General features: G+C 44.5%; 2 protein-coding genes across 2 annotated transcripts; one reads left to right on the top strand and one right to left on the bottom strand.

Moving 5' to 3' along the window:
* Window positions 1–4,375: 4,375 nt before the first annotated feature.
* LOC112885353 lies at window positions 4,376–9,224 on the bottom strand. Its single transcript, XM_025950987.1, has 3 exons — window positions 9,171–9,224; window positions 7,905–9,085; window positions 4,376–4,428 (listed from the first exon to the last, which is right to left on the bottom strand). Exons 1-3 carry the CDS (start codon window positions 9,197–9,199, stop codon window positions 4,376–4,378), a joined length of 1,263 nt encoding a protein of 420 aa, XP_025806772.1. The 5' UTR covers window positions 9,200–9,224.
* A 1,351-nt stretch (window positions 9,225–10,575) lies between these two features.
* Window positions 10,576–11,094, top strand: LOC112885352. The gene has a single exon (XM_025950986.1). It carries the CDS (start codon window positions 10,576–10,578, stop codon window positions 11,092–11,094), a length of 519 nt encoding a protein of 172 aa, XP_025806771.1.
* The last annotated feature ends 1,113 nt before the right edge of the window (window positions 11,095–12,207 follow it).

Below are 12,207 nucleotides of genomic sequence, written 5' to 3'. Positions count from 1 at the left end.
TGTTTGAGATAACCCTACCTTGACCACCTGATTTTATAAAGAAAATGTGTGTGTGTGGGAAGGGATACAATGTGGTTTTGAAAGATGAGTTAGACGGGATGGATGGCATTTCTGTATGAATCGCCGTTGGTGTGCTCGTACCTGTGTGGTTGAGCGAGGAAGGGAGATATCCATCCTGTCACCCCTAAGGACCGAGTTGATGTGACATCTCACCTAGCTTCCTGTCGTGCAAACCACTTGACCGTTGTATGGGCAACGGCTTAGCATAAATCCCACTAGTTAGCCTGATAGCCATCAGGAGAGCTGAGAGCAACGGGTGATCAAGGAGACGAGATAAGCTCTGTGTGACTTATGCCCCGGTTAAACCTCGGTGATAGGTCGAATGACCCTTGATGGATCCCGTGGTGGCTAGTCGGGTCTAGCTAAGGTGGGTAATGGCTTTGTTGGGATCTGCACCGGCACTAAGGTGTTCGTACTGTGGTACCCCACCTGTGGGTAAAGTTGCACACCTCTGCAGAGTTGAAAATCTATTCGAATAACCGTGCCCACGGTATTGGGCAAGTTACGGTGTGGTCACATAACTAGTGTTTCTCTCTGGGAATGGATGGGCTGGTGTGAGTTGTTTGGAAAGTGTCCGGCAGTTGTGCCGTGTGCTACGGCGGACGGGGAGTCCGGTAGCAGTTTAAAACTTGGATCCTGTGTGGATCAACATCGTGTGCCCCTTGGTATTGGAAAACTTGTTTTGAAAATGTCTTCAAAATGAACCCTTGCATATAACTGAGTTTTCCGCAAACAAACCCTAACCGCACCCTTGGATTGTCCTTTGCATTAATTTCTGTTATACCCCCCTCCGTGGGTGTGATTGGACTTGCTGAGTACATTTGTACTCACCCCATTCCTATTTTTACAGTGGAAGACCCAGACTACGTCCCCGAAGACAACGAGTAGGGTTTCGTCCTGCACCCAGTCTTGCCTGTGGTTGAGGCCACCGTTGGATTCCGCATGGCGCAAGACTCTGATGATCCTCTTTTCGTCACTAGTGTAGTGGTGTGGGTTTTAGTTGTAATCCTCGCGATAGTGGCGCTTCACTGCCCATTACCGCGAAGAGTTGTACGGTGATGTACCATCTGTTGTAATAAAAGTGTTATCAGCCTCCTGGGACTGATAAATTAACACTTTTAAGTCTTCCCTGATGGGGGGACGCTTCAACGGTACAACTCGAAGAAATTCAAGAGATGCCTAAATATGTCACTGACAAAACAGGAGTACCCGAACCATGAAGACCCACTAGGGTGCGTCGCCCGAATTCGAAGTACGCACTACCTACTATGGGGCAACGCGACACATTGTTGTTGGACAATGATCAACCCAAGAACTACACAGAGGAAGTAATGGGACCGGAATCCGAAAGATGGCTTGATGCCATGCGATCTGAATTGGAGTCCATGAGAGATAATTAGGTTTGGAACCTGGTTGATCCACCCGATGCCATGAGAGCCGTTGAGTGTAAATGGATATTCAAGAAAAAGATAGACACCAATGGAAATGTCCACATCTATAAGGCACGATTGGTTGCAAAAGGTTTTTGTCAAATTCAAGGGGTTGATTATGATGAAATATTTTCTCCTGTCGCTATGCTAAAGTCTATCCGGATCCTTATAGTAATTGCCGTGTATTATGATTATGAGATATGGCAAATGGATGTCAAAATGGCTTTCCTGAATGGAAACCTAAGCGAGGATGTGTACATGACACAACTTGAAGGTTTCGTTGATCCCAAAAATGCTAGAAAAGTATGTTGGCTTATGAAGTCTATATACAGGCTAAAGCAAGCATCTAGGAGCTGGAGTCTTCATTTTAATGAGGTGGTCAAATCGTTTGGCTTCTCACAGAATTCGAAGGAACCTCATTTTTACAAGAAAACCAGTGGGAGCGCACTTGTATTTCTGATCCTATATGTGGATGATATACTGTTGATTGGAAATAATATTCCTATGTTGGAGGATGTAAAGGCTTCACTGACTAAGAGTTTCTCTATGAAGGACCTTGGAGAGGCATCTTACGTACTAGTATAAAGATCTATAGAGATAGGTCTAAGAGGCTAATTGGATTAAGCCAAAGCATGTACGTAGACAAGGTGTTGAAATGGTTCAACATGAATGAGTCCAAGAAAGGATTCATACTATGTCTCATGGTGTTACCTTGAGTAAGAGTCAGTGTCCTTCGACACCTGATGAGCAAGGAAGGATGTGTGATGTGCCGCATGCTTCAGCTATTGGTTCCATCATGTATGTCATGTTGTGCACACGCCCAGATGTCTCGTATGCTGTGAGCGTCAGGAGCAGATACCAGTCTAACCCAGGTGATAGTCACTGGGCTATTGTAAAGAATACTCTAAAGTACTTTAGAAGGACTAAAGAGTTGTTCCTAGTCTATGGAGGTGCGGAAGAGCTCGTTATAAGTGGTTACACCGATGCTAGCTTTCAAACCGACAAGGACGATAGTAAGTCCCAGTCAGGATACATCTTCTGCCTCAATGGTGGGGCGGTGAGCTGGAAAAGTTCCAAGCAAGAGATAGTTGCAGATTCAACAACAGAAGCCGAGTAAATTGCTGCTTCAGAAGCCACAAATTTGTATGGATCAGAAAGTTTGTTTCTGAGTTGGGCGCGGTCCATAGCTGCTCCGACCCCGATAGACCTTTATTGTGATAATAGTGGTGCAATCGCGCAGGCTAAGGAGCCTAAGGTCGCACCAGAAGTCGAAACACATACTATGGTGCTATCATTTGATCTGAGAAATCATCGATCGAGGAGAGTGAAGATATGCAAGGTGCACATAGACCTGAATGTGGCAGATCCATTGACAAAGCTTCTCCCTCAAGCGAAGCACGACGCTCATACAAGGGTTGTGGGCATGAGATGCTGGCATGATTGACACTCGTGCAAGTGGGAGATTGATGAGGATGTATGCCTAGGAGGCAATCATAGGATGATGACAACTCAATGTAATATGCACATTTAGTGATTATCAATAGAGTGTGATTGAGTGAATATGTGATTCACTTATGAAACTCCATATCTTATATTGATGGTGTACTAAATTGAGATCCCCGGCTTATATCACCATCATGCGGGGCAGTGGTGTAGTGAAAAGCTAGCACATGTGTTAGAGATGATCAGGTTGCACAGATCATAGTGACATAGGATTGTGGAAGAGCATATTTTGGGGTGCCAAATGCTACTCCGCAACTGGGTAGTTATAAAGGTAGTTTCCAGGTATGTTCTGAAACAAGTCGCAGGGTGCGTCGAGTCAAGATGGAATCTACCCCTCCCACATTAGGGAGAGATGCCTCTGGGCCCTCTCGATGTGTAGGAACTGAAAGTGCATGGCCATGCCACGACTAAAGGTTAGTCGGTGAAATAAGTTCTACATGGAGCGAGATATGGCTAAGTTGACAAGAGTAGCACTACACTTGCCTTGTACTTGGCTAGGTGTCATGTGGCGGAAGGATATTTGTATTGACGACTGTCACAGGTTATGAAAGATATGATCTTCGTGAACCTTCAGGAGTTAGTACGTCTTGCTAGAGGCCAATGCTAACTATTGACTGGAACTAGTTTCCGGATCATGACTGTTGGTTACATGAATCTACAGGGTCACACACTTAAAGGGTTAGAATATAAATCTGCATGCATAGTTGACTCTTGTGCAAGTGGGAGACTGTTGGATATATGCCCTATATCCAATCGGATTGGATCCGCTAATGGACTTTGATGGATTTGATCCATTAAGGTATTGGAGTCTTAATGGTCCACAAAGGTTGAAGGTCCATTAGTGACGTCTATATATTCGGATGTGGGAATTGGAAAACCCTAATGGGACGAACTGTACCGCTGCTGCTACAGTAACCACGGATGAACAGTAGCCAGGGCGAACAGTACCGCGCCACTACAGTACTGCGGGTGAACAGCGCTGCAGCAGCCCCCTTCCGCCCGTATACTCCAAATCGCAACCGCTCGTGAGGTGCTAGCACATCTAGGTTCGTTGTTCGTGCCCTGTACATGTGGACTGCTGCGGAGGTGCTGCTCCTTTGCACACGACGTCAAGCCGTACGACTACTTCCTGACATTGACCACATCGACTACTCGCACTTCGCCAAGTCTTCTGCTGCGCCGCGCGACGGGAAGGTACAAGATCCATGATCCTCAACTCACAAGTGATCCTATGCAAGCGTCGTTAAATTGTTGTTTGTGCTAGTGTAGCGTTCCACGTTTCCTAACAAAATTAATATACACATAGGAGAAATGGATAAATAAACAAACACATGCTCAGCCAACACATAATAAGTTTTGCATATATAATGGAATAAATCATCTCATGCGCTGTTCAGTATTTCTGTACTGTTATCTCCCTCAACAATTCCCCAACCTACATTGCACAGAGCAATAAAACAAGTCATAAGTTAAACAACAAAAACTAAACGAAGCCATTACAAGATAAATACAACACGTGATTATTCTGATTCAGATCAACCAATAACTTGTTACATATTCATGCATATAACTGACATTACTAGCTTCACTTACAGGATAAGAAATAGGTAAAAGAAACAAAAACTATGACTAAGTACGGAAAAATACTCAGAACAACAATAATCATTTGCCAAAATTTTGGTGTCAACACCTAAGTAATGAAAGACAGTTTAGATAACCTAGTAATTCAGATAATGAAGCTACCCAAGCTTACTCTCTGGAGGGAACTTGTTCTATTTATTTCCAACTAACTTAGTCAATATATACTCCAGTTGAGACTTCATGATATAAACTAGCAGATTGCTTAAATGTACAAAGAAATGGCCTTTAGAAAAGATAAAACAAAGCGCTATTTGTTCCATTCGAGTTTAATGATAGTACTACTACGTGACATGCGGTACACAGAATTCGCCCTTACAGATTTAATAGAGAAAAAAACATAATATTTGCAGCAGATGGTAATAACAACCGCAAACCAACCCTTTCTTGTTTCACCTATACATGTAGGATAGCTCAAGCTACCGAGCTATACGGTCATTTCAGTTTCAATCTACTATTAGGCAAAATCAATTATAATCATACTATATGTTTTACAATCTTAAGAATTACATCGCACAATTCTATAAAGAACTGTTTGGGCCATCAGAAGAGAACCACTTCTCTCTAGATGAACATAGATTAGAGGATGTCCCACAAGTAAGCCCATCCGAGAACGAATTCCTAACGGCTCCTTTTACACAAGAGGAGATTTGGGATGCAGTATTTCACATGGAACACAATAAAGCGCCAGGACCAGATGGTTTTCCTGTGGAATTTTATCAAAAATTCTAAGATATCATCAAAGGAGATCTATTGGAGATGTTCCATGATCTGATCTATACAATGGCGACATGCCTCTCTTCAGCCTAAATTTTGGTGTCATAACACTTTTACCAAAAGTTCAAGAAGCAAACAAGATACAACAGTACAAACCAATATGTTTGCTAAATGTGAGTTTCAAAATATTCACTAAAGTTGCAACGTTTCGGGTAAACTTAGTCGTAGACTGTGTTATTAGCCCAACACAAAGGTCCTTCATGAAAGGACGAAATATCCTTGAAGGAGTGGTCATCTTACATGAAATTGTCCATGAACTACATCGTAAGAAACAGAGTGGACTCATCTTTAAGATTGACTTCGAAAAAGTGTATGATAAAGTATGATGGTTCGTTTCTATTGCAAACGCTTAAGATGAAAGGATTTTCACCCAAATGGACATCTTGGGTACTCTCTTTCATATCGGGCGGAAGCGTAGCAAACAATGTCAATGGAGAAGTTGGCCCGTACTTCCAAACAAGAAAAGGGCTTCGACAAGGAGATCCCCTATCACCAATTCTCTTCAACATGGTTGCTGATATGCAGGAAGTTTAATCAATCGAGCAAAGGCAGACGGTCAGGTAGGTGGGGTGGTGCCCCATCTAATAGATGGCGGCTTAGCCATTCTACAATATGCTGATGACACTATCCTCTTTATGGAACACGACCTGGAGAAGGCTCACAACATGAAGCTTTTGCTTTGTGCCTTCGAGCAGTTATCGGAACTAAAAATAAACTTTCGTAAGAGAAAAATTTTATGCTTTGGAGATGCAAGGGACTACGAGACCAATTGTATGGAACTTTTTGGATGTAATCCAGGAACCTTTGCAATGAGATATTTGGGTATTCCATTTCACTACAGGAAACTATCAAATGCCGATTGGTTAAAGGTAGAGGAACGTTTTGAAAAGTGCCTTAGTATCTGGAAGGGTAAAAATCTGTCCAAAGGGGGGAGACTAACTTTAATTAATTCAGTTCTAAGTAGCCTACTCAAGTACATGATGTCTTTCTTTGAGATTCCAGGAGGCGTACTCAAAAAATTAGATTACATGATGTCTCGGTTCTTTTGGCAAAGTGATGACCATAAAAGAAAATACCGTTTAGCAAAATGGGATATCCTGTGTCAATCTAAAGAGCAAGGAGGAGGACCTAGATATTAAAATACAGCACTTCTGAGCAAATGGCTATCCCGTCTACTTACAACTGATGGAATATGGCAGGAGATACTGCAAAATAAATATCTAGGAACAAAACCACTAGTGCAAACACAGTGGAAAGTAGGTGACTCCCATTTTTGGGCCATCCTAATGAAGGTTAAATGGGATTTCTTCAAGTAGGGGATTTTTATTTTAAAAAAGGGATCTCAAATAAGGTTTTGGGAAGATATATGGTTAGGAAATAGAACATTACGTGATCAATATCCTAGGTTATATAACATTGCCCGCCGAAAATAAGATACGGTAGCACAAGTTCTAGGCACCAACGATCCGAATATCTCTTGGCGTAGGGACCTTATTGGCAACAATTTGATAAAGTGGAATATTCTCCTTACATGTATCACCAATATCGGATTAAGTCAAGAGGATGATGAATTTCGCTAGAACCTACATCAGGATGGAGTGTTCTCGGTGAAATCACGTTACCTTGCCTTAATCCATAGCAATGTCCCAAATTTGAACAAACATCTTTGGAAACTAAAGGCTCCACTGAAAATAAAAATCTTTCTATAGTACCTTCGAAGAGGGGTAATATTAACAAAAGACAATCTAATTAAATGGAACTGGAAAGGTAGTAAACAGTGCTCCTTTTGCCATAAAGATGAGACAATACAACATTTGTTTTTTGAGTGCCGACTAGCTGGAATGGTTTGGGCAGCTATCCATGCGACTTTTGGACTCCAACAACCTCGTAGTGTGACATGTATGTTTGTTCACCGGCTAACGGGAATTTGTAATGAGTTTAAACCTCTAGGGTTACTTGGGGCTGCAGCAACATGTTGGTCTTTGTAGTTGAGTAGGAATGATCTAATATTTGAAAACAAACAAATATCTTTTTTGCAGAACAAATATCTTTTTTGCAGGTTATCTTCACAGTATCCCACTGGCTTCGTACACAAGCTATTCTCCAAATAGCTACTATACAGAAGTTAGTTGCAGTGGCATCTCAACACTTGGCACAAATTGCCAAGTAGTTTTTTACCCAGTCGTATGGGTGGCGGTCTAGTCTACGGATTGATAGTCACTAGAGTGCTTGCTCTTTCTCTTTTGTATAAGGCTTTATGCTCTTTAAGCATAGGTCAGGAATTTCTTTCAAGTTTTGTTGTATCATCTTGATGTAATGTTACTTGAGATTAATAAATTTCCCTTTTCGAAAAAAATATGTTTTACCAGCAGTTATATAATAACTAAAGAATTCTAATAAAATAAGTAAACAGAAAGCAATGCATACTTTAACCGGCTAGCCAATAGCTGAAAATTTGTTACTTATGCAGTTTAAACTTTAAACACAAGCTATTACCTGCAGTATAGAAACTTGTGTAAGGATGACCAGAAATTGAATAGACACTGGAAAGCTCTGTAAATTGCATTGACTCAAGTTGAACCGCGTAGGCACCGGTAGAAGTCGCTAGATGAACTGCATTGTTATCCTCATCATACCCCAGTATCCTTGCTGGCACATTGGCCATCATCGAAGGTGGCAGCGAAAGGAGCTTGTCTACTTCAACAGTTTTCTGCAGTACCCATCCGGCAGCACCGCCATCTGAATCGGCCTTCCTCCCCCACAGCTGGACGCTCAGTCTGGACAGAATTGCAAGGCCAAGCCCTCGATCTTGTGTCCGCACAACCCGGAATAATGAACTGTCAACAGGGAGGCTGCTGGTTGGTGTCTGGATTGTGCCTAAAGTGTGCCTATCCAGATCAAGTTCAAGGATGCCGTCTGGCCATAGGAAAAACCCGCAGAGCGCTGCATTTCCGACCAAGACATTGGGCAGATTGAACAGGTAAGATGGAATGATGGTTAAGATGGTGTTGCCCCATTTTCCGGTCAACGATTCGTAGACGCACATGAACACACTTGTGTGACCGTCGTTGATGTGTGTGCTTATCAAGATCACTTTGAAGGGCCTCAAGTGACCATCGTCATAGCCATCACCACCGGCGCTGCTCAGCACGGCGCCACGGAAACAGTGCGCGCCGTTGTCAGCGGTGAACTCTGGGGGATATGCCACGGTGAACTTGCGGTTGGTGATGGGGTCCCACACGGTGGCGTGGAGGCGTCTCCGGTTGATGAGGAGGGCGAGGCCGTGGCGGCAGCCGAGGACGAACAGGCGCTCGCCGGCAGGTTGCTCCGGCAGGGAGAAGCGCTCGGGTGGGATGCAGTTCGGCGGCGCCAGCGTGGGGGTGAAGACGGGCCCGCCACTGCCGCTGAAGAAGTAGCCGAGCAAGGGAGGTGTCCGGTGGTGGTCGCGGAAGCGGCGGAGGAAGCCAGGATCGGAGACGAGGCGGCGCCAGTGTTTGCAAACGAGGGATGCGCGAGGGAGGGACGACGGGAGCGGCGGCAGGCGGAGGAGGATCTCACGGAGGAGGTCGTCGTTGTCCGGCAGGGGCACCGAAGCCGGCGCCGGCGGCACTGGCAAGGACGGACCCGCGCTGATCCTGACGGCCGATGCGGCTGCACGTTCCGATCCGATGAAACACCTGGGATGGCCAGAATAGTATTAGTTGGAACATGGAACGAAGGCGATGAAAAATATTTAAAGAAATGCCCATAAGCTCTAGCTACCTTGCAAAACCCTGGAACTTGAGCAGCATCGTCGTCCTGAAGCCGCCGTCGATCTCCTTGTGTTGGGAAAGGAGCCGCGTCCTCCAGTGCGTTTTATGGACTGGAGTTGGGGGTGTGTGTGGCAGCTTATTGGTCGAAGTCAGTGTCAGACATTCTGGTCAATTTCAAAGTCAATCATCAAACATAGCGACTATTCGTTTGTCCTTTTGTTCTCGACGCGTGCGTGGTACACGTACCTAGAATTTTAGTTAGCGGACTTTGAATTTTGAAAGCAAAATTGAACTCTCCTCATATTCGTAGGATTGGATTCGAGGTAGATCCGGATCCCATCTGAACGAGGATGCATGGGCATTCCATGCAATTGCGGATTCCAGAACCATCAAAAACTACAATTGGTGCAAACTTGTTGTGGAGAGGCTAGTCAAAGCCATTAGTGAGTTCAACAAGGGGAAGCGGAAATTCGCGTATGTACGTACGAATGTTTTTTTGGCCAAAGGCATTTTTTGCTGCTAGCTACATTGTTCTCAAGCAAAACTAACATTTTTGCCCTTTATGCAGATATTATACATGGATTCACTTGATGTCGGTGATATGGTTGACTAAGATGAGGAAATAAGAGCTGCTGCCTAGACGGGAAAGCTTGTCTTCCGAGTTTGCTCCACGGATAGGTTTTTCGACAGCCAGTTTGGTAAACTGCAAGTAACCTCTCTGTTCCCAGCCAGCTAGTAACTTGTTAATACATGTGTAAAGTAGCAACTTATGCACAAGCAAAAAGCAACTTGTAAAGTAGCAAGTTGTTAATACATGTGTAAAGGTTTCCAACATACAACTCATGCACGGGCAAGAAGCAACTTATACATGTGTAAAGTAGCACTCAATGTAGGGAATTTTTTTATTCATTAATCCTTGGTAACCAAAGTATTAAATATCACGTAAACATCGAAAGCCCGGGACCCGAATTCAAATAAGCATTTTACAAGTTTGGAACTTAACTGACACGGCAGGATAAGTTTGGCAACCCGTGGTGCATTTGAACTTCTTCCTTAAGCAAGCAGATCTCTGCTCTCCTATTCTCTTATCTTGTCCCTAAATTCTTGCTTCTTGCCTTTGATTTCTTGCTTCACTTCTGTCCTCGCTACCCTGCTGCTAACAGCCATTCGAATCCTTGGATTTTTTTTCCCGATTACAAGATCATGTTCACATTAGAAACCCGTCGCTCTAGTGCCATGACTCCCGACACCAAGTTCCTCCTTGACGAAACCGCCAAGCTCTTCGCCAAGAAGAGCGCCAAGTGGGATCAGCGATCCGCTGATAGGGATGCCAAGTGGGATTAGCGGCTGACCTCCGAGGTATCTCCATCCCTGCCCAGGGCGCTCAAGGGCTTCCCACTTCGCCGGTGGCATCCATGGCTTCACCGACCCCTTCGTCGTCGACCACAATCACTGGCGCGGCCACTACTTCATCTTCAATAGCCACCGTCGCGATGTTGAGGGACACCACCGTTGTCAGCCCTGGCAGTGAGCATGCCGCCACGGTGCAGCACATCAGTGCCGAGGGCGACACCACCACCAACTCGCCCACCATATGTTCGACTGATTGCCTTAGCCCTGATATCGACGTGCTGAAGCCGATCAGTGCAGCACCGACTTCCACTCTCGCACCTGCTGCCCCAAGCACAGAGGAAGACGGGAACAACTTGCTCGCAAGGTGTTCAATGCAAGTTCACAACAGCAATGCCGTGCTAACTATTTCACCAACCTCGGCTGATTCATCACTGGACTCCAGCAAGGGCAGTTCATTCGAGTACAGCAAGATGAGGTACACCATCAATTCCACCCCATCATTCTCGATGGGTGTTGTTCTGTCGTGCCTGGCCACCAAGGTTTATGATATCCTGAAGGTGTTTGAGGTGATTACTACTTAGAATCTAGTGCTGCTAGAGCCATTGCCTACTTATGTGGTTGACATATAGGACCTTGGCCACCACCTAAGCAACATTGCAACATTTTTCTTTCTAAAACTACTCAGCTATGCTTCAGTTTATGCCTGCCCCCCCCCCCCCCCACACCCCAACACACACACACTCAGAGTAGGGATTGGGTCACTGTACAACAAAGACCATGACCACCACCTAGACAGCTGGAGATGCATTGTGCCGGTGTTCATCTTAGGCCAACACCCTAGCCCTCCTTTGGTTGTCATATAGTTGGGCAACTATAGAGAAAGCTCTATCATACAGTTGGCACATAGTTCAGTTTGCAAAATTGCATCATGATGACAGAAGGCTGCTACAGTTTGGGCTAGAATCATCTCTTGTTCCTATGGATATTGCTATCACGGGAAATTCCAAGGAGATGAGCTTATGGTGTCAGTAACAACGAGGAAGTTCGTGTTGTTTCAGTGCTACCAAAATGGAGTGAAGTTTTTGATATTCAGTGGCCATGTGTTGTTTTCTGTTGGCAACAGTAAGAGGTCTTGGAAGGGTCAGAATTGGGACCAAAGGTTTTGTGCCAAACTCTACGTCATATACACTCAACAACTTGCTACAAACCACTTTCTTCATAATTCAGTTCAGAGAGATGTGGTAAGATATTTGCAATATCTGGAAGCTCGGCGATGTCTTCTTGTCTAGCATAATAGAGGAGCAGCAAGTGATCCCTAGGGATCCAGGTGGTGATTCTCTATTTGTGTTTGGGTTGGATGTTAGCAAGATGATATTGAAGAAAGTACTGCTCCTTGTGGTGTCCTTGATGGATAACTGTGATAGCTACAAGTCTCACAATGCAAAGCACATGTTTTACGGATACAACGGAAGCTCCTTTTGTCACTAGGTCCATTGATATGCTTGGTCGGAGATGAATTTGTTGTAACCACAATGCCTACTTGTGTGCAATTGTTCCTTCAGTGCTACCCAACTGGAGTAGCGGGTGTGCTTCACAAGCCATCATCTCACTATTGGAAAGCAATGGCCATAAAGCTTTGCGATGAACAGCACAAGTTACCTGGAGAAGTTATGGCGTTCATGAAAGGATGTTCT

Source organism: Panicum hallii, chromosome 3 (assembly GCF_002211085.1).
Source record: "Panicum hallii strain FIL2 chromosome 3, PHallii_v3.1, whole genome shotgun sequence".
In the NCBI taxonomy this organism is placed as follows: domain Eukaryota; kingdom Viridiplantae; phylum Streptophyta; class Magnoliopsida; order Poales; family Poaceae; genus Panicum; species Panicum hallii.
This window is presented reverse-complemented; position numbering and strand designations above follow the sequence as displayed.